The 23,497-nt window shown below is 39.3% G+C and overlaps 1 protein-coding gene across 1 annotated transcript in view; it reads left to right on the forward strand.

Moving 5' to 3' along the window:
- The first annotated feature begins 2,944 nt into the window (after window positions 1-2,944).
- Window positions 2,945-23,497, forward strand: part of MROH2B (maestro heat like repeat family member 2B) — a 73,258-nt gene continuing 52,705 nt past the window's right edge. Inside the window, exons 1-12 of the mRNA XM_005889725.2 lie at window positions 2,945-2,972; window positions 4,155-4,216; window positions 6,238-6,348; window positions 7,588-7,747; window positions 8,843-8,941; window positions 12,320-12,474; window positions 16,560-16,700; window positions 17,065-17,157; window positions 17,246-17,315; window positions 18,924-19,037; window positions 19,936-20,009; window positions 23,110-23,232. Coding sequence (XP_005889787.1) covers window positions 2,945-2,972; window positions 4,155-4,216; window positions 6,238-6,348; window positions 7,588-7,747; window positions 8,843-8,941; window positions 12,320-12,474; window positions 16,560-16,700; window positions 17,065-17,157; window positions 17,246-17,315; window positions 18,924-19,037; window positions 19,936-20,009; window positions 23,110-23,232 — 1,230 coding nt within the window. The remainder of the gene's footprint in view (window positions 2,973-4,154; window positions 4,217-6,237; window positions 6,349-7,587; window positions 7,748-8,842; window positions 8,942-12,319; window positions 12,475-16,559; window positions 16,701-17,064; window positions 17,158-17,245; window positions 17,316-18,923; window positions 19,038-19,935; window positions 20,010-23,109; window positions 23,233-23,497) is intronic.

Below are 23,497 nucleotides of genomic sequence, written 5' to 3' on the forward strand. Positions count from 1 at the left end.
TTATTCAGAGGACTCGTCTCCACTGTCATATAGACTATCTCAAGCACTACCCCGGTGCTCTATGGACAGAGTTCACAATCCATTTGGGCTCTTTGTTTATGCCTTTAGTGTAACTGTCACTACACTGGATCATTTGTCAGTCAGCTGTGTCAATGGGATGGCTTTGCCCCTCTGATTGCAAGTTCCTTGAGGTTACAGCATAGCCTCTCATCACGATACGTTCAAGCACCTCCATCATGGAGCTTCTTGCCCAACAAGTAGACAGTAAGTGTGTTTTGAATTGAACCACAGTGAACTATACTGGACATCATTCTTTAGTTGTTATTGCTTCCTACAAGAAGAAAAAGCAAAGAAAGGGGAAGAGAAACAAGAGACAGAAGAGAGACCAGAGAGGAGGAAAGGAGCAAAAAGAGGACAAGAGGGAGAGGAGAGAGGAGGAGAGAGGAGGAAAGAAGGAAGGGAAAATAAAAAAGGGGAAATAAAAAGAGGAAAATGGAAACTAAGGTATCTTTAATTTGTCTGTGAAATTACCAACTCGTATTTCTTGCCCTTCTGGGTGCTAGAGTACTAGGGATTAGGCTTATATCATGAAACTAACAAAAATTCAGAGCCTAAATTTCATTTTTGATATCTTTTATAAGATTCAATATTTCATTTAAAGAACAAAAGGATTTGTGTTAAGGTTTAAGGAATTGTGCTCTATAATGAAACCATTAAAACCACAAAAATTTAAAATTTGATTTTCATAAAATTTTAATTTCTATAATATTTTTATATTATTTTCACATATCTATTCTCACATAGCCTTATATTTTTCCTTTACTGCCTTATTAATATCCTTGTCCAATAACGCTGCATTTGGGAACATAGTGCTCCCATAGTACACATAGGGTTGAGTGGTATCATTTGACAAGTCACACTGAAAGGGGATGGTTACACCATACCCAGAGAGACACCCTAGTTCTTTAGCAAGGTGAACATCAACTCCCCTGCAATCAAACATCTAGAAACAATACATCATTAATTAACACATGCCATCCCATTAGCTTTGAGAATTAGGGTTTAGGATGCTACTAGGGCTTCAGAGAAATCAAACCCATATTGTGCTAGTCTAGCACAAAAAGTAGGAAATAATAGGAAAATGACTTTTTTTTTTAATATATCTGCAACACTACTTTATGAAAAGAGAGATCTATGAGTAAATTGCTTTATCTGAAAGAACATTTAACAAAAAGTTGTTTTGATTGCCCTGATGAATAAATTACAAAGTCAGTATAAATCAATCATCTCCTAACTTCCCTAATCTCTGTGAAATCAATAAAATCTTTATGTAGAGACACTCAAAAAAATCATTTGCCACCATTCATGAAAAGAATAAGAAATTGATTGTAACAATCAGCTGAATCACTGTCTTAGTATTGATTCTGTTTCACAGTGTTCTTTAAGATTCTAAAAGCACATCATTTCTAACATTTTCATTTCGCTATAAGACATTAAGAGATTCCGGTTTCCTCTCATCACCTCATCACCTCTCTGACCCACTAATTCTTAGCCTATCCTCCAATGGGTGAGTGAGTCATTGTTCTGAAGATGAGCAGCTGCTGTTCTCACCAAAACACAATGAAGAGCCTCCAAGTAAGTGCTAAATTTTCAATTATCCACTAATGGGTGATTGCACAAAGATCTTGGCAAGTGCTTCTCAGACTTTAGTAGACCTAAGAATCAGTTAGGGTACTCATTAAAAATACAAATTGCAAGCCCCTTTGTAATTTACCAGGTATGAGGTGTCCCTGAAGGATGGACATTTTTAAATAAGGACAACAGGTGATTCCTGATATAACACACTTGTGGACCACACTTTGAGAAACAGTGATGCTGACTTGGGAAGCTGAAAATGCTTCTAATCACCAGCCTACTGAAGACCTCTACAACAGATCCAGAGTGAAAATACCTATAAGAAGGACAATGAATCCAAAGGTTTAGGCCAAAGCACCCAGCCTTGGAATCTGAAATATCCTTAATGAAGAGAAGATAGCTGGAGAAGCAGCAGAAGCTGAGACTTGTCCTGGGCCCCTCTCCTCAGCCCCTTTCACACTCAGACCTACAGACTGCTGGTACCCCACTCCCACTTCCTCTGACATCTACCACCTTAACATACAATCTGGACACACACTGAAAGTTGTGAATAGATTTAAGTTTGCCGGTGCGTGGAGAACAGACTGAAGTACTAGTAAAGTTGAAAGTATTATAGCCAAGAGATCTGGATAAAGAATGACTTGAAAATAAGAAGAGAGAATGAAGTCAGAGGAAAAAAGCCTGAGCCTGGAGTGAGGGCAGTATCCAGATCAAGTCAGTGACAGAGGGGATAGGGAGGGAGGCTGAGAAGGTCTGGGCTCTTCTGCTGTCAGTTGGACATTCCATTCAACTGCCCGTGGTGGGCATTCCAGTCCACTGACCATGCCTAGTTTGTGTGACTGACTTTCACCAGGTAGAACAATCAACAAGGTCACCATAAAATTTTGACCAACACCAGGCCAGTAAAGTGACCACTGAAAACAATTTCCAAATTTGTAATCAATGGACCCACGTTTAAGAAGAACTCCTTTGGTCTACCAAAATGGTTTGAGTTTCAGTCTCTAATTTCTTCCTTCTCAGATACTCTGGTCTCCACCAAAAGGACACTATTTGGTGAGATGAAGCCATTTTGTTGGTCAGCAGGAGCTCAGAAGCAAGAAAATGTCCCAGTGGTAGAATACAGCATCATCTTCCTCAGCAGCAGCCCCTCACTGGAAGTTTCCAGAGCATTGTGCCAATCGAGTGGTGGACGGACTTTCATTTAGAGACCCTTATGTGAGAAAATTGCAAACCTGTTTCTTGGACTTGTTAGCCTTACTGTTTCTGATACTTAGGTGCTGTCTCTTAGAGAGCCTGAAACAGCCAAGACATGGCTGAGGACATGGAGGAATCTGCAGGTAAGCGTCACTGGACCCTGAGGAGTTAGATATTTTGTGTCTGTGTGACCATGTACATATGGTGGGGAATAGTGAGCATGATTTAGGGAGATCTGTACACCTGAAAGGTTTTATGAAAAATTATATTAAAGTAAGATTGTTTCTCTCCACTCTCCTTTCATTCCAAAATAATAAAAATCACCAGATTATAAATTATAATTATAAAGGACCAGTGAAGGACTGGGAGCCTGAGAGATGATTGTGTTTTACCTCTTTAAAAACGTATAGTCTATTTGAAGAGAAAGTGCCTACAACACAAAGGCAATTTCTTGTTTAATCTTCAGTGCTGGCAGAGTCCTTTGGAAATATTCTGCTTTGCCAAAAACGACTGTATGAAAGGGTGATGTTGTTTGATTTGGAGGCTTATGGAAAATCATTACATCCAAAAGGATCCCTCCTACCAACTTGCCGTGTGGTGTGAAATTTCTCAGTTCCCTTGACTCAAATATGTCTTTTCAGTTTTCCAACGTGCTTTATTCAAATAATGCCTGGAATGTGCAAGTCAAAAATATTTGGATCATTTTTAGAAAAGAACAAGGTTGCATGAACATGATACCAGAAGAGCTGGCAGGCCCAGAAGGGAAGTCAGAGAAAAAGAGGATGTGAATAAATAGGATGGAGGGGAGCATGGAGGACGGAGGTAGAAAATAACCAGCTCTATCACACTCCTACCTTCCCCTACTCAAGTCAGGCATAAGGGGCTCAGTTCATGGAATCTGAGAGGGGAGCCTTGCTGAAGAGGATATAGAGTGATACCTACATGACTGGAGGGATTAATTGGGACATAGCATCTTCTGTCTTCCCCTACGTGTTTAATTTAGGTTTTGAAGAAAAAATACAAAGCATCTTCTATTGTCAAGTATATGAAATATACATGACACTGTTCCTGCCATCAAAGAGCTGGCAGTCAAGAGGGAAGAGGAGAAAAGTAGGAGGAAGGGAGAGAGGGAGAGAGAAAACAAAGGGAGAGAGAAGGAAAGAAGAAGAGAGAGGAGAGAGACAGAGAAGAGAAAGAGAAGGAGAGAGAAGTGAACACTGCAAAGTAATTAACAGGAGGGCATTTCAGCATGTTTTTTTTTTTTTAATGTTTACAATGTTGTATTGGTTTTTGCCATATTTAATTCTTTTCCCATCCATTTTTAGAGATTTTGGGAGATATTAACCTCACTCTTGGCATGCTGAACAAGGAAGATAATATTAGCAAGGTAAGGAAAAGAGAGAAAAATCTCTTCCCCATTCACTTTTTCTAGTCCAGTTATTGCAACATTTCATCTGCATCCTTCTTTGCTTCAACTTCTTCTTTTCTTTCTGGCTTCTTAAGTGGTATTCAGTTTTTCAGAAAATGCACTTTCATGGAAGTCATTTTAATGTTTCCACCATGACACTTGGCATTTGAGGATTCAGAGTATCCGGTTGTAGAAGCTAGCAAAAGAATGTCCCCTTCCATAACCTTATGCAGATAGATGTGGAAAGAGGGGGATGCCAGAGTCACAACCACGTGGGTTAGAGCCTACTCCTGTGTACTCTGAGGGTTAGCAGACATTTTTTGGTGCGGACCAAATGTTTTATGAATGTTTTGGACAGGACCAAATGACCTGCAAGGAATTTGAGGGCTCCTATGAGAAAATTCCCAAACATCAAACCAGTCAGTCCTAAAGGAAATCAACCCTGAGTATTCACTGGAAGGAATGAGGCTGAAGCTGAGGCGCCAGCACTTTGGCCACCTCCTGGGAAGAACCGACTCACTGGAAAAAATCCTGATGTTGGGAAAGATTGAAGGCAGGAGAAGGGGGCGACAAAGGATGACCGGTGTGTCCATCATGGACTCAATGGACATGAGTTTGAGCAAACTCCGGGAGACACTGAAGGACAGGTGTGCTGCAGTCCATGGGGTTGCAGAGAGAAGGACAGCGCTTAGCGACAGAACAGCGAACAACAGCAACGACCCATCTGTATGCTATTCCACAAATAGAGATGAATTTCTCTGAGATTTGAAGGTTTTTCTGGCTTCAATAACCTTTCGTAAAATAACAATGCTATCTTTCATAGAACACTTATCTAGGGCACTTGATTCTTTCCAAACAATAATGCATTGTATTATGCTCACTCCTCACAACTTTGTGATATAGGTGTTGTTATTTCCATTTGACAGCTAAGAAAAGTGAGGCCCAGAGAAGTAACATGCTTGAGAATAGTAGACAAGCCCATCTGATTCCAAAATAATGCTCCTAATCATTATTCAGTGTAACCTCCCTGTGAAGGGCGGTGCCTACACCTTTATCTCTTAATCCAGTGGTTCTCAACCCTGACTCCATATTAGAATCCTGTACGCAAAGTGAGTTATCTCACACCTTAAACACAGGCATAGTACCTCAAGGTAACATGCCTGAGGCTCTTGGAGATTTCAGAAGACCAGTCTCTCATCTTCCAAAGGCCTTGTGGCCATCTAAGAGATTGAGAAGAGCCCTCACACACAACATCTGCTCAAGCCATGTAGTTCCCAGAGGCTGCAGCTCTGTGGAAAGGAGTTCACAACTTCTCCTCCACAAAGGCATAGATGAAATAAGGGCTTACAAATCCCCTTTAGGAACAAGTTGCATAACTTTCAGCCTCTTTGGGAATGACATCATATTCCTTAATGCTATAGGTGCTCTTTGGTAGTAAAAGCAACAATTAGGGTGATGGGCATTTCCATTGCCCTGAGGGCCTTACAACAGAGGATTTCGAGAGACTTTAGTATGTCAAGTGACCCATTCCTGCCTTCAGTTAGATACTGCCTTAGAAATATGGTCATATTAAAACAGGTTTTAGAATGAACTTCGCTTTACCTATAAGCCTTTGATTCCTAAAGATGCATATTATGTTAAGTGCATGTGTGCTCAGTCATGTTCACTTCTTTGCTACACCATGGACTGTAGCCTGCCAGGCTCCTCTGACCTTGGAATTTTCCAAGCAAGAATACTGGAATGGGTTGCCATTTCCTACTCCGGGGAATTTTCTGGACCCAGGGACCGAACCCACGTGTCTTGGGTCTCCCGCATTGGCAGGCAGATTCTTTACCACTGTGCCATCTGGGAAGCCTATATTATGTTAAGGAAGCCTCAATTAGGGTATATAAAATCTGGTAGATACTTTGCTTAGTTTAACGGTATTATTCATCTGGATATATTCTGACTCTTTTAGTTTTGCAACTCAAATTTCTGTGTATAACTTTGTATGTTCACAGGAAGACATTTATGGTCATCTCGCTTCCACTATTCAGAATACCGACATCTTGGATGATGCAATTGTCCAAAGGTTGATTTATTATGCTTCTAAGGACATGAGAGATGACAATGTAAGTTTTATCCTTAATGATGCATCAGTGTCAGGGCCAGTAACAGGTCTTTATGTGACGCAACTGCACCCATGTAGACATCCATAAACATTTTTTACATCACTACAAGGACCGTAGATCACTTCTATTTGTTTTTCATGGTAACCTGGATATTATTTACCCCATCACAGATGAGGAAACCAAGGTAGAGCTTCGAAAAGTTTTAGAAGTAATATCCCATTCACTTTTAGGTGAGGAAATTGGTGCTTAGAGAGATTGTTTGCAAAGTAACACAGCTATCTATCAACAGAATGAATAAACTAGAACCCAAATTTCTTTGTTCCCATGTGAATTCCTATCTCTTCATATGCCTAATTGTCCATGTATACTAGGCATTGTGTCTGAAAAATTATTTGTAGAAGTAGTTTGAGTCTTACATTATTTCCTTCCAGAAAGGATTTTCACTTGTTCACCTGCCGAGGTACAAGCAATCTAATTTCAAGGCTTGGGATTTTTCTGGGCAACTTCCGTGACTCAAGGTTGGACTCTAGTCCACGGAGAGCCAATTTAACCTCCCATATGAACGCAGCTCTTAAAACATAGGATGACCAGGGTCTCACTATTGGTTGGCCCTGAATTCTGACTATTGTCCAGAAAAGCTGCAAAGCAGTCCCAAAGGCAAAATTCACATCTCTGGATTTCCAGTCTTGTCCAGATTTCAATTCAGTAATTCATTCCACCTTATATTGTGATTGTCTTTGATGTTTCTACGAGTATATTTTTTAATATCTTGCCCAGCACTTTTTCTTTTGCTCAGCAGGAAAGTGGATCAAATTGACTTCATTCCCCATTACCAAAAGCAAAGGCCCCTCCAAATATCTCCAACATTAAGGATAATTAGATCAGGACAATACTAAAACTCAAAGCTCTGGACTCCCAGCCCATTTTTCTTTCTCCATTCCCTTCAGTAATTCATATCACTTAAACGTAAATCTTAAGTTCACGGTACCTGATTAATTAGCTAGAAAATATGCATTGCCTCGAGTTTACAAGAACTCTATGAAAACCTGGCTTTGAGAAGCTTTTGAATCACATCCGCTTCCCAGCTGCTGACATCTACCCTAGAGTCTTCCACACAGGGTTTGTAACAGCCTGTTCTCCCTCGATTGAAAAGGTAGAGAACTTATAAATATTATGTCAACTATTTCCCCTCTGCTGATTCATGCTGGCTGTTATTGTTATCTTCCTTTTCTTCTTCAGATCCTCAGAGAAATCAGAATGCTAGCTGGGGAGGTATTGGTGTCTCTTGCTGCACATGACTTCAACTCTGTAATGTATGAAGTACAAAGTAACTTCAGGATTCTGGAGCTACCAAACGAGTTCGTTGTGCTTGCCCTGGCTGAACTGGCAACCAGCTACGGTACGGAGGGAATAGCCTCCACATTTTCCCTGGGAAACCATCATTTTAATTGTCTAAACCCAAATGGGAGCAAACAGCAGAGGGGGAGTGTCTCTCCTACTTCCTTCGGTACTAAAGAAATACTGACCCGTCTGGGCTGCTGTTTGTGAGCTTGGATGGGCCTGTCCTCCAGCCATGGGTCCACGCTGCTCTGAATTTGGCTGGACTCTTTCTCCCACCTTCACCTCTCCTTTCATCTGGCCTTGTGTTTGCAGAAGCACATTTTCCACAAGGCATATTCTGCAAACCACTCAACTCTTACATGAAGTAAGGGTTTCCTAGGATGCTTTCTTCTTTATTTAACATATTTATTTATTTATTTAGCATATCGCCTGTGCTAGGCCCTGGGGATACAGGCAAGTTCTGGTGGGAGGGATGAACATTAACAAAATAATTATCCAAAGTAATTGCTAAGAAGCAACAGGTACAGACAACTAACAGAAAGCACCTTATTTTAAGGTGCTCTAACTACAGTAAGTCTGCCAGATGTGACTGAGTTCCATTCCAAGAGCATGTTTGTAAGTCCAGTTTGTTCGTTCAGTCCAACAAAGTTAGCCTAGCATGGTCAGCTGTATAGTACTGTACTGTAATAGGTTTATAATAATTTTCACACAAATAATACATTAAAAATGAACACAAAATATGGAGAAAATATTTTAATCCTACTGTACAGTACCTTGAAAAGTACAGTAATCCCAAGCTACATCACCACAGCTTTTGTGCTTGCTTCCAGACATGATGGGCTTGGAATAAAAATTATATACTTCTGTATTGTCTACAGTACTGGACGGTAAAGAACATGTCTACTTGCACATGACATTGTATACCAGACACGTGAACTAACGTATGAGACTGGACAGGCAATTGCACATTCTCATCTTTGAAAGTTTGCAACTTGAAGATTCATATGAAGAAGACTTACTGTACAGGCTGGCATTGGGGGGTGGGCATGGGACAGAATGGCTTCCCACCACACCTCATCTGCTTTGAAATTCTTGTTAACTGATGATGGTTTGGGGAGCTGTGACAGAAATTCCTCTTGTGCCCTTCCTGCAGTGTCCCAGAGTATTCCCTTCATGATGATGACCCTGCTCACCATGCAAACCATGCTCAGGCTGACCGAGGAGGAGAGGATGAAAGGTGCTTTCTGCGTTGGTGGGTATCCCTGCGGTTTCCCCTTTGTTAAGATCAGACTATAAGTGGAGCAAATGTCTTATTTTTCCTTTTACTCATGTCCTTTCTAGTAGTAGTATCTACCATTTACTGAGGGCCTTCCACATGGAAGGCCTTCTGCCAGGAGTTACCCCTATCAATCCTCACTGCAATTCTACAAAGTACTATTAGCCCATTTTACAGATGAGAAACTGAGGGTCAAGGGAGTTAAGTGATTTTCTCTCAAAGTCATGACAGTCAATGTGATGGAGAGGTGGCATTCAGATCTATATGGCCACCCAGCCCATATTCTTTCCACTGTCCTACGTAATCAGTTTCTACTAGTTTCCTTTTTCAACTGGACCACACTTTCTGTAGTGATTATGAGATCTTACTAGCTCTTCAGTTCAGTTCAGTTGCTCAGTCGTGTCCGACTCTTTGCAACCCCATGAAGCACAGCACGCCAGGCCTCCCTGTCCATCACCAATTCCCAGAGTTCACTCAAACTCACATTCATTGAGTCGGTGATGCCATCCAGCCATCTCATCCTCTGTCGTCCCCTTTTCCTTCTGCCCCCAATTCCTCCCAGCATCAGAGTCTTTTCCAATGAGTCAACTCTTCACATGAGGTGGCCAAAGTACTGGAGTTTCAGCTTTAGCATCATTCCTTCCAAAGAAATCCCAGGGCTGATCTCCTTCAGAATGGACTGGTTGGATCTCCTTGCAGTCCAAGGGCTCTCAAGAGTCTTCTCCAACATCACAATTCAAAAGCACCAATTCTTCAGCGCTCAGCTTTCTTCACAGTCCGATTCTCACATCCATACATGACCATCCATACATGACCAAGGCTATGGAAAAACCATAGCCTCAACTAAACGGACCTTTGTTGGCAAAGTAATGTCTCTGCTTTTCAATATGCTATCTAGGTTGGTCATAACTTTTCTTGCAAGGAGTAAGCGTCTTTTAATTTCATGGCTTCAGTCACCATCTTCAGTGATTTTGCAGCCCAAAAAGATGGGCTAAATTTTGGTATCTCTTTGTAATGAAATACTGTGAAAATGATAAGTAAATAGTCTAATAAAAGCACAAGCAATCATAAAATCAAGGAAAATGGGTATACAAACTATGATCACAAGTCCCTTCTACCCCAAAACTGAAAGACATCTATAGTAATCAATAGTCTGCAGAGAATGGCATGCCCTTCAGTTCCTGGAAAAAGCATTCTTTGAACAATAAGAGGCTTCTTGGATGAGTCTGAAGACCTGAACTCTCTCCTCTGATGAGTCACTGAGGCATCAGGTGATTCTGTCCTTCTCTCAACCTCAATTTCACCTCTTAAAACAATAAATGAAGTGACTGCTGAGATTCCTTCCACCACTGACATCTCTGTGACTATTATTTTATAGTATTTTAAGGCCCATGCTGTCAGGAATGCCTTCTTTACTTATCATCCAAGTCTTCTCTGTTCTATTTTGCCTGTTTCTTCTTGTCTGTCCTCAGTGAAGGTAAGATTTGTACCTGATAAATATTGAGAATTTACTATCTACCTGGGTACTGCCGTGGGTATTTTTAGATTATTCTTTCATTTAGCCCTCACAGTTACTACATTGAGCAGATAACAATTTCAGTTCATTTTACAGATGAGAAATTGAGGCTTAGAAAGGTTAAACAGCTTGCCTGCAATCACATAGCCAATACATGACAGAGACAAGATGTGAAGTATGACAGTCTAAGTCAAGGACTCAAACTACGATACTAGATTAGCAGTTTTCAGTATTTTTTTATTTTCCCTACTTATCGTCACAGTTAATATTGTGTTCCAGCAAAACAACATTTGTGCCTCTAAGTGCATTTCTACCTCCAGTATTAATAACCAAGAAGGTAAAAGAAAATAAAATCAGAAATCACAATGCAATGAATAAGGGAATTCTTATCTGTGTATTATAAAGTATCTAAGTGCTCTTTGGTCCTAAAACAACCTTTGTCTGACTGCCAGTTAAGGTTAAATGTCTATACTATAAAGAAAATATATACAATTTAATAGCCATCCATCTAGCTGTGCAATCAATCAGCAAAGAAACAGATGTTGTGTTTGTTGTTTCAGAATACAAACAAATAAGGTATGTATACCACACGGACAAAACAGATTTGAGAAAACGTAACATCACTTTTCACTTTCATGCATTGGAGAAGGAAATGGCAACCCACTCCAGTGTTCTTGCCTGGAGAATCCCAGGGACGGGGGAGCCTGATGGGCTGTGGTCTATGGGGTCGCACAGAGTTGGACACAACTGAAGTGACTTAGCAGCAGCAGCAGCAGCAACATGAGATTACATGAGAGAGTCTGGAGGGGGAGGAATAAACCAATAAATGACCAGTTCTAAAGTTAAGGTACTCGGCGTCTTTTCCATAGTATTGTGTGACATATCCTTGAGAGAGTAAACTATAATTTTTTACTATCTAACACAAGGAATAGTATGAGGAGCTGAAGGAAAAAACAATTATGTAATGACTTGATGCAAATATATACGATATATTGCAGGCTCAAAATTTTTAAGTTTTATTAAAGTAAAATGTACATGGAGAAAAACATAATTACCGTAAGTATACAAAGAGCTGAGTTGTCACAAAGTCAGCCATCCATTTGACCTCCACTCAGGTTAAACCTTTGGACATTACTAGCTCCTTAGAGGCCCCCTTCATCTTTTTTCCCAATCATCACCCTCTCCATCCTCTCCAAGAGTAACCACAGTTGTGGATTCTAACACCACAGGTTAACTTTGCCTGTTTGTGAGATTCATGCATGTTGTTTTGGGTCCATGGAGTCCATTTTCACCTCTGTTTACAGTTACACGTCTATATGATAGTTTTTCCATCCTGCCTGTTGACAAATAATTTGGATTGTTTTTTGTATGAAGTTGTTACCAAAAAGTGAATAGAAACATTCTTGTACAAGTTTGTAGTGCCTATATGTATGCATATCTAAGGGCTGTATACCTCAGAGCAGAATTTCTGAGTCCAAGATAAAGCATGTTCAAGTTTGGTTGATAACGTCAAACCTTTCTCTAAAGTGTTTGCAGCAGTTCATACTCTCACTAGCAAAATGTCAAAATACCAGCTGTACTTTAGTCTTGTCAATACTTGACAATGACTGTCTGAAATGATAGCAATTCCCGATGGTATGCTGCAGTATCTCATTATGGTTTTAATTTACATTTCACTGAAGTGGCTGGAGCACTTTTTTATAAATTCATTTGGTACTGTCATAGATTTTATAGAAATTAATACACATTTGTTAATCATCAGTACGCTCTTCTCAGATTATATTATGGCCCATCCCCTCTTGATACTTTTCTCAGTCTGTGGTTGTTTTTAAATGCAGCCCTAGAGAAGTTCAGCAGAGCCATTTACAAGTATGTCAACCACTGGAGAGATTTCCCCTATCCCAGATTGGATGCCAACCGCCTCTCTGACAAGATCTTCATGCTGTTCCGGTATATCATGGACAAGTGGGCCTCCACGACCTCGCCCACGCAAGTGAGTGGGGCTCAGTATGACTCCAGCTAGCTCTCCTCACATCCCGATTGAACTTCCTCTTCTCTTTTTAACATGATAATTCATCTTAGTTCTTTTGGAAAGTGATGGGTTGTATTTTATCTGGTTTATTAAGTCTTTTGTTTTTCCTGTTTCAAATCACTATTTACTTGTTTATTTCAACTAATATTTGTTGAGTTCCCATGACATGTCATATCATTCCACATACTGGAGATACAGCAGAGATTAAACAGACCCAAATCTCCACTGTCATGGAACTGACATACCTATGTGTGGAGAGAACAATAAACATCTAAAATGAGCAAAATATACGGAATGTTAGCTATATCATAACCCATATTTGGACTGAATCACTGATTAGGAAAAACACCAGTCCACAGAAATTTGCTGTGTCTATGACTATCACAATGAATTAAAATGACATCTAAAGAATGAGACTGATCATTTCATAATAGTGTAATGCCTTATAAAGAATAGATTACTAAGTTCATTCATATATATAATCCCATGCTGCTGCTGCTGCTGCTGCTAAGTCGCTTCAGTCGTGTCCAACTCTGTGCGACCCCATAGACGGCTACCCACCAGGCTTCCCCGTCCCTGGGATTCTCCAGGCAAGAACACTGGAGTGGGTTGCCATTTCCTTCTCCAATGCATGAAAGCGAAAAATGAAAGTGAAGTCGCTCAGATGTGTCCGACTCCTAGTGACCCCATGGACTGCATCCCATCCTAATCTTGCTTAATTGCTATAATTTTTTAAGTAAGCTAACTTATATTTTATTTCTTTATTGCTATATTATAAAAGATTTAACATTTAGCTACCTTCTCTAGTTTCTTTTTTATATTTTGAGCTATTATTTTTTTTAACATGCTGGGATGGTGAAATCATCAGCGAACATGAAATTTTTTAAATACTCTGTAGAGGTCTTTTATGAAAGCCACTTGAAAAGCAAAATGCAATTCAAATTTGCTCACTACAAGAGTTAGGCAAGTAATAAGAAGGTGCACAAAGTAATAAGAGAGCACAGGGAGAGAAACACTTAACACCCGATGAGTACTAGAAAGGCCGTGACACTAGAACTGAGCTTGCAGCCTATGAAGTCATTTACTGCTGGGGAGATGCAGTCACTAAAGAGGGGAAAACTCACTGAAGCATAGGTTGGAGATGGGATAACGTGGCACTTGAGTGAGTTAAGTGGGAGGAGGGGAAGTAGGGTGAGGAAAGTGAATATAAACAGGCAGAAACAAAAGAAACCCAAATGGTGATCTTGGCCAACAGAATAAAGAGCCTTGAATTCTACACAGGATGTATTTTAAGAATTAAGAAAACTTGGAAGGACTTAAGAAGAATGAGATCTTAGAAACTAAGGAGTGATTTTCAAAAAGCAAAGGCAGATCTACAGAGGCCATTGTTATGGTGCTCAAATAAGGAAAATCTTAAAACATGTCCACTGCATGGAAATGTGGTAGAACCACCTCTCAGCTGACATACAGTCTTAAGTGAAATCAATGGTTATTGTTATTAGCCACTAAGCTTTTTAAAATTTATTAATTTTTTAATTGGCGTATAATTGCTTTACAATGTTGTGTTAGCTTCTGCTGTATAATAACATGAATCAGATATGTGTATGTATATATCCCCTCCCTCTTGAACCTCTCTGCCAGCCCATCCCACCCCTGTAGGTCATCCTAGAGCCCTGAGCTGAGCTCCCTGTGCTATACAGCAGTTTCTCAAAAGCTATCTGTTTTATGCAAGGTTGTGTCTATATGTCTATGCTCGTCTCTCAATCCATCCAATTCTGTCCTTCCCCCATTGTGCCCACAAGTCTGTTCTCTACATCTGCATCTCAATTCCTGTCCTGCAAATAGGTCCATTGGCACCATTTTTCTAGATTCCAAGTATATGTGTTAATATACAATATTATTGCATTGTATATTACAATATACAATATGCAAAGAGTTTTGCTCTTTCTGACTTACTTCACTCTGCATGACAGACTCTAGGTTCATCCACATCACTAAAAATGACACAATTTTATTCCTTTCTGTGACTGCCACTAACTTTTGAGATGGTTTGCTCTATAGGAAAAATTAGCTAATAGATAAAAATTATATAATATTAGGTAGAGAAAGCAGAATATAGAACTATAGATTAAAGAATGATGTCAGTTTCTAAGAAATTAAAATACATAGAGAAAAAGAGAGAAAAGAAAAGGTCAAGTAAAGAAAAAACATATTAAAAACATACCAAATAGTGCCTATCCATGAGTACTCTGGGCACTATGTTTTCTGCTTCATCCTAATTTTTGTGATTTCTAAATTGTTATCATCAATATACATTACATTTATATTTTGTGCGGGTTCGCTTTTCATGTCATGTGGAAGCCAGAGTATTGTGGACTGAGAAATAAATGGAAGGATATTGGAGAAGGAAATGGCAACCCACTCCAGTGTTCTTGCCTGGAGAATCCCAGGGACGGGGAACCTGGTGGGCTGCCGTCTATGGGGTCGCACAGAGTCGGACAAGACTGAAGCGACTTAGCAGCAGCAGCAGCAGCAGGGAGTGGAGATAGCAAACGCAGACCAGTCCTTCAATAAACTTTGATATGCAAGCAAGAAAAGAGAAAGAGAATTGGGTGAGGGTAACAGTGGGGTTGAAGTGATATGGAATCAAAGAATATTTCATGTCAGGGAGATTTTTAATTTGTTAGTATATTCTCATTAGTTGTATAGCACAGGGAGCTCTACTTAATTCACTGTGGTGACTTGAATGGGAAGGAAGTCCAAAAGAAAGGAGATATACATATGGTTGATCCATCTTGCTGTACAGCAGAAACTAACACAATATTGTAGAGCAACTATGCCCCAATGAAAGTTCATTTAAAAAGAAAAAAATCCACGTTGTTTGCAAAATAAACTTATAAGTAAATTTTCTAGATTATTGACATTTTAAGCACCATGATGTTTAATAATATTATTCAGAATAATAATAATATTCAGAGGAATACTGAAGAAAATTAAACATTTAATGAAAAAATTTTTAATTAAAAAAAATTTAGTCTGTGGGAACTTGAATAAAATTTGTATCCTACTATTGTGTGAAAATTATTTAAACCTTAATTATGTTGATTGGCTCATGGTGCTTTTCCAATCTACTATATCCTTCTACTTTTCTGTATATTCTATTAGTTTTTGAGAGTTTAATATTGAAACTCCAATTAAAAATCTTAATTTACTTACTTAAAAAAATAATTGTAATATATAGTGGAACTACATGTAACATTGTTCTGTATTTTCCAAGTCTCCTGCAACTGTGCTATTATCATACTTTCATGATTTAAAAAATAAAGAAAGAGAAAAAGTTTTTAATAAATCTGTTAATATAGTAAAATAAACTGACAATTAGAATGAGATTAAAGAAATAGAAGAGAGGGGCAAACATTGAAATGAGCATAGATATGGATATGGATGTAGATACAAATATAAATATAACTCTTCATACAATGAATACAGTGATCTTAGCTTCAATATTTTTTGAAAAAACCTTGTTTGGTTGAAAGCAGTGAGGAAAGGTTTTTGGAGGTATCTAAAACTCTTCCTGGTATACTGAGAAATGTACAAAAACATAGTGAAATATTTTATTATGTACTTATGTAAAGTATCAGTTCAGTTCAGTTCAGTTCAGTCGCTCAGTCGTGTCCAGCTCCTTGCAACCCCATGAATCACAGCACGCCAGGCCTCCCTGTCCATCACCAACTCCCGGAGTTCACTCAAACTCACGTCCATCGAGTCGGTGATGCCATCCAGACATCTCATCCTCTGTCATCCCCTTCTCCTCCGGCCCCCAATCCCTCGCAGCATCAGAGTCTTTTCCAATGAGTAGTTATTATATATCTTATATTATTAATATATAATTGTGTATTATACTTTACATAAATTTACTATACTTATGCTTAATATGTATAATATACATAATATACATAAATATAATATACATAAGTATATTATACTTATGTAAAGTATAATTAAGTATTATACTTTTTCTAAGTATCTGTTTGCTGCCTCTGCAGATTTTGGCCATCATTAAGGCTCACGGCCCCACAGTAAGCTTGCTGCTCCATCGGGAAGACCTCTGTGAATATGCCCTGGGCCAGGTCCCATGGCTCCTTAACCAGTACAAAGACAAAGAGATTGACTTTCACGTCACTCAGGTGAGAGCCACATCAGAGAAACTGATTCCCACGGTTGTCCAAAGATCATCCTGAAGGATGTTCATTCTCAGGAGGGGTTAAGGAACTCAGACATGTTTTGGGGCAGTTGAATTTACATACCTCCCAGGAAATACGAGGTAGAGAAGCAGTAGGCCTCTAAGGTGGCAGACACTCCAGAAAGGAATTCCTGTTCAAGCTGCAGGAGCACTGAACAAGGTAAGGCAGCCAGAATCACTAAAGAAAACGGTAACCACTGGAAGGATAGGGGTATGTTCTCCTCACAACCATGATCATTTGCCTTCCACATTCTGGGCTGTCGCTCCGCAGGCAGGCTCCAGCTAACCTTGGAGAGCTTTTATTCCAGAGTCTAAGACAGATACTGACCGCAGCAGTCCTTTACGATGTCAGCCTTCCGAAGGCCTTGAGGAAGGCCATCTTCATCAATTTACTCCGCCAGGTAAGAAGACCATGCTGTCAAGTCTGTTTTGTTGTCACCAGTTTTCTGTTTCACGTCTAGCCCCTTAATGTTTTTTCTTCTCATTCAGGTGTGCAGAGTTCCAGAGCCTCCAGAAAAAGAAAACGAAACCGAAGCTTCAAACTGTTTCCTCATTCTAGGTAGGACTCAGCATCCAGTGGGCTTTTAATTAAAATGTCTCAGAGGGGTGATGACAAGGATGAAGTGTGAGCAAACTGCCACATTAGTCACTTTCACACATACACACAAAACGTTCCTTTGACTCACGCTATTCTGTTTTTTCATACCCTACCTGTTCTGAGGAGTGCTGTAGGTGGGGTGACCAATTATCCCGATCTGCCCAGGACTGAAGGATTTCCGGGAAATTAGAACTTTCAGTTTTAAAACCAGAAAAGTCCCAGACATATTTTGGATATAAACTTTTTACTGGATATGTGGTTGGCAATTACTTTTCCCATTTCATAGGTTGCCTTTCCATTTTGTTGATGGTTTCCTTTTCTGAGCAGAAGCTTTTTGGTTTGATGGAATCCCACTTGTTTATTTTTGCTTATGTTACCTCTGCTTTTAGAGTCAAATGCAAAAAATCATTGCCGAGACCAGTGTCAAGAAGCTTAGTCTCTATATTTTCTTCTAGAAGTTTTAGAGTTTCAGGTCTTATGTTCAAGTTTTAAATTTATTTTGATTTAATTTGTGTGCATTTGTATTTTTTGAGGTAACAATCAGATTTCTTTCTTTTCCCAGCACCATTCACTGAAGAGACTAATCTTTCTGCATTGTATATATTCCCGGGTCTTTTGTTGAAAATTAATTGACCATATATGCTTGGGTTTATTTCCAAGCAAACCAGTGTGAGTTGGTAACCCTAAGGCTAGGAAATACATTTTTTCTTGGTATTTGTGATTATTAGACACTCTATCAAACTAATGTTACCCTTTTTTTCTTCCCTGTCAACTCTTGGTATTTATCCCTTATCATTTTCTCCAGCCTTCACTCTTTTTTCTTTCACATCACAATCCTGCCCATCACTATGTTAGAATCTACAACCTGACACAAGTTGCAGAGGAAACACCAAGGTCCTGGGGTCAGGATACAAAACCATGTTCTAATAGTTTCTCAGGGCAAGGGACAAGAACACCCTATACCTCCCACACCTGCACCCTCTCCAAAATGTGTCATCTCCACTACCTCACTGCATACCTTTCTAGCCTGGCCTAGTTCTCTCCTAATCAGCCCCTCTGTTTTTGTACTTTCCATTTCTCTATGTGCCAGCCTAATTAACTACTTCGCTTTATCATTTCCAGCCCAAACCCGTCCACTCTATCCAGACCTTTCTTCAGTTTTACCTGCTTCCTCCCTACCCCCACCAGCTGCACAGATGGTGAAGCATCACTTTGCCTCCATGTTCACAAGGCATCCTTCTGTGTCTCTGTCTGTGTCTTCTATCCATCTCTTATAAAGACACCAGCTATATTGAATTAATACAACTTCATCTTAACTTGTTTTCTCTACAAAGAACCTAATTTCCAAATAAGGTTACATTCACAGGTATGAACAGAAGTGGGCCTAGCTCTCTTAGGGACCAAACTGTTAAATTCTGTATACTAAAGAAGTATGGGCCTAATAAAATCTGATTACCAACCAAAGGGTGACTTTGACAATTCTCATAGAATGATCGTCTTCCCATTCACAAGAATTTTACCTAAGGTGAAAACGAGTTCTTTTGACTCCAGTATTTCTTAAACCCACAGCCCATTCAAACCCTGCAGACCTGATGGATTTTTTTGATGAACAAATGAGAAATAATCATGAAGCCATTCGAATGGGAATCTTGACTTTGTTAAGATCAGCTATCAATGCTGAAGGTAAGAATAGGGATGACACCAGAGTTGTTTCTTTTGCATTAAGAAGCAGATTGAAATCTGTGCACTGTCTCTAATTTGATCCTGTGTCTTTGGGAAGTTTACAGAACATCATATTCAAGTAAAGCTAGGTTTTCTTAGTTGTCTATAATCAATCTACTACTTTTAAATAGGCATTTCCAGTTACCTCTGTTCTTTCATGATATTTATGGATGCAATCAGTAAAGGAATAGAATATTTGAGAATTGAATCTGGAATTGAAAGGAGGTATTGGTTAAGTGGCCCAATAAACTGAGGGTGGGTGTAAGAATGCACAATGTTCTAAAAATTTGTACTTTTAGAAAAGAGAATTTAATGAATTTTCATTTTTCATTCTAAAAACTGTTAATTTTTGCAATTTCAGAATGCATCTTATAATTGATAGCGTCTTTAATTATCATTAGCCACTATAGGTTTTCACTCGGTGCAATATAAACTAATGATGCCTCATAAAATTGATACCTTAGATTCAATAGAATATGATCTTTCATTTTTGTACAACAAAATAATAGTTTTTTTAAAAAAATTCAGTTTGCCCTGTGATTTACTGAAAAATTGGCAAAAGAAACCTGAGGTGGTCTCCAAAATTTAAGGCTAATCCATTAGGTGTGATGTATTGACTGCACTTAAGAATCTAACAATTTAAACAAGGTTAAACAAAGTGTAACAGAGAACCAAAAAAGCAGTCAACATCTATAAAGAGTTGAAAAAGGAGAAGGTAGGAAGGAAGTGAACAATATAAAATGTTAAGGACAAGAGACTTTGAAATTATGTGCCATAACTCTAATCGGTTTTCAACAATTCCAGAATGTACTGTACTCCTACTGAAGCAGGCTTCTCAATTTCTCTTTCTGTCTTTCAGAGCCCAAGCTGAGGGATCATATCACTTCAATTGAAAAAGCAGTCAAAGTCGTCATGGGTGACCTCAGTATTAAAGTAAGAGAATTAATGGGGACTTTTATTTGGATAATGATAGCTTTAGGAGTAAATGAAATAGTTTTGACTCTTTAAGGATGTGCTTATGAGACTGATTTATAAAGAGCTCAGTGACCAATTCTACTTTTAAAAGAACTCCATCTTTCCCTAATAAGATAAACTCTATCAAAGTAAAGTTCTGAAGCACATTCTCAAGGGCTTCTCAGTAGGAAAAAAAAAAAAAAAGATTTTGGTCTAGAGCATGATTCTGCTATGCTAGTTAAATAGTTTTAAAATTAATTGTTAATTATAAAGATGATACTTCTTCCTCCAAAAATAATAACCCCTGAACCCTATTTTGAGCAGAGATATCCTATTTTCCAGTCAGGGAGCATCTATAGAAAGTCTTACATGCCCAACAGATTTCTCAATATCTCCTGATTATCTGATTAAAGTATTCCATGTTGAAAAAGACATAGAACTTTTATGTGAGAAATTTTTAAAATTAGCAATTATAGTATTATTTTGTATGAAAATTGTATTTTATTTGGATCAAAGCCCTATGCAGAAGCCAATGAAGAGAAGAAAATTCCCCCAGGAGGCTTTGGTCACCAATAACTATGGTTAAAATAATCAAAGCTATGCAATAAATAATAATGGAGTGATTATATTATGTCCAACCTAGATAGCATATTGAAAAGCAGAGACATTACTTTGCCAACAAAGATCCGTCTAGCCAAGGCTATGGTTTTTCCTGTGGTCATGTATGGATGTGAGAGTTGGACTGTGAAGAAGGCTGAGCACCGAAGAATTGATGCTTTTGAACTGTGGTGTTGGAGAAGACTCTTGAGAGTCCCTTGGACTGCAAGGAGATCCAACCAGTCCATTCTGAAGGAGATCAGCCCTGGGATTTCTTTGGAAGGAATGATGCTAAAGCTGAAACTCCAGTACTTTGGCCACCTTTGGTGAAGAGTTGACTCATTGGAAAAGACTCTCATGCTGGGAGGGATTGGGGGCAGGAGGAGAAGGGGACAACAGAGGATGAGATGGCTGGATGGCATCACCAACTCGATGGACATGAGTCTGAATGAACTCCGGGAGTTGGTGATGGACAGGGAGGCCTGGCGTGCTGCAATTCATGGGGTCACAAAGAGTTGGACACGACTGAACGACTGAACTGAACTGAACTGAACTGATTATATATATAAACCTGACCCAGTAATTGAGCAAGCCAGTTGAAGCATTGCTAGGATTTAGGGTAGAATAAAAGAGGACAGAAATTTCCAGGAAAGCGCTCACTCCTTGGGCAAATATACAGAGAAGGTTTACCTCTTTCTCCTCAGTTAAGGAGATTACAGAGTCCGTGTGTGCAACCTTGGGACCCTGCTTCCCTGTGAAAAATTATTTTCTTCCTACTCTCCATTAAAAGACCCATTCACTAAGGAATTAGATCTGAGGTTTCTATCCTCCAGGAAAACAATCCAATAGACGAATTGAAGCCAAATTATTAAAAAACTTGTGACACAGGTTCATAACCATTTATTCAAATCCATAGAGCAAGACATATTTCATAATTTACAATTTTTCAGATTTGAAAAAAGTGTTACTGTGATAGTAGCCCACAATCAAACCTATTAAGATTTCTTCAAGAAAATGTATGCATATTCACACTACATAGAAAGGGTAGAGATGTTGGATGACATCACTGGCTCAATGGACATGAGTTTGAGCAAGTTCCAGGAGGTGGTGAAGGACAGGGAAGCCTGGCATGCTAGAGTCCATAGGCTCGCAAAGAGTCGGACATGACTGAGCAACTGAATACCAACAAATTGCTTTAAAACAGTTCAGTTTGAGTTTCTCCACCAAGTAGGAACCAAATTTAAGAAACAAAATCCCAGTTTTCAGTGTCATTTAGAGTTTGAGTTTGTGGATAAGAAATTGTGGAACTTTATTTCAATGTGCCATCTTTCACCGAGGATTTTTTAAGTGAGGCAGTGTTTTAGCCTTTTCATAGGCTAAAACAGAAAAGGAAAAGCTTTATTTTGGGGTGGGGGGGTCGCTCCAAAATCACTGCAGATGGTGATTGCAGCCATGAAATTAAAAGATGCTAGTTCCTTGGAAGAAAAGCTATGACCAACCTAGACAGCATATTAAAAAGAAGAGACATTACTTTGCCGACAAAGGTCCAACTAGTCAAAACTATGGTTTTTCCAGCAGCCATGTATGGATGTGAGAGTTGGACTATAAAGAAGTCTGAGCATCAAAGAACTGATGCTTTTCAACTGTGATGTTGGAGAAGACTCTTGAGAGTGCCTTGGACTGCAAGATCAAACCCATCAATCCTAGAGGAAATCAGTCCTGAATATTCATTGGAAAAACTGATGCTGAAGCTGAAACTCCAATACTTTGGCCACTTGATGTGAAGAACTGACTCCTTGGAAAAGACCCTGATGCTGGGAAAGATTGAAGGCAGGAGGAGAAGGGGATGTCAGAGAATGAGATTGTTGGATGACATCCCCGACTCAATGGACATGAGTTTGAGTAAGCTCTGGGAGTTGGTGATAGACAGGGAAGCCTGGCGTGCTGCAGTCCATGGAGTTGCAAAGAGTAAGACAGGACTGACTGAACTTAACTGAACTGAGTTTTAGCCAGGATATGTCGTGGGAACTAGAAAGAGTTTGCTTAAAGAGAGCTTTGCTAGTGACACTTAAATCATAACCTTATAGATTACTTCCTGCTCCTACAGGGTGTAATTGTTGTTGTTGTTTAGTTGGTCAGTCATGTTCAGCTCTTTTGCAACCCCAGGAACTGTAGCCCACCAGGTTCCTCCATCCATGGGATTTCCCAGGCAAGAATACTGGAATGGGTTGCCATTTCCTTCTCCAGGGGATCTTCCTGACCCAAGGATAAAACCTGGGGTCTGATCATTGGCAAGCAGATTCTTTACCATTGAGCCACCTGGGAAGCCCCATCTATTACAGCAATATCATTCAATTTATAGGGTTGTTTTTTTTTTTAAGATTCCCGCTGAACAATCCATAAAGGTTACAGAATAGGAGTATCTAAATTTCCATTCTGCCCAAAGAAATGAAATATTGTTAATGTATATTCCCTACTCTAGGTGAGGAACTCCACCCTCCTCCTCATCCAAACCATGTGTGAAAAATGCTACATTGAAGCCCGGGAAGGCTGGCCACTGATTGACTACATCTTCACCCAGTTTTCAATGTCCAACAAGAATCTGGTACGAAGAGGGTGCCATCTTGAGTGCTGCTCTGCAGCAAGTGCAGTTGACTCGACTGGATTTTTAAAAATACCTGAAGTTCAATTTAGTAACTAAAGTCATATTTAAGCTTTCACTTTTATTAATAAATTTTTCAGCATCTAGTGTTCTCATTTCCCTTCCACTGGTGCCATTTCTAACTTATCATAAATGCAAGGTAGGTTAACTCACAGTTTTCCCTAGAGAGGAGACAACTTGGCCTCCAAGGCTGGGGGCTGGTTTGGAG

Source organism: Bos mutus, chromosome 20 (genome assembly GCF_027580195.1).
Source record: "Bos mutus isolate GX-2022 chromosome 20, NWIPB_WYAK_1.1, whole genome shotgun sequence".
Classification (NCBI taxonomy): Eukaryota; Metazoa; Chordata; class Mammalia; order Artiodactyla; family Bovidae; genus Bos; species Bos mutus.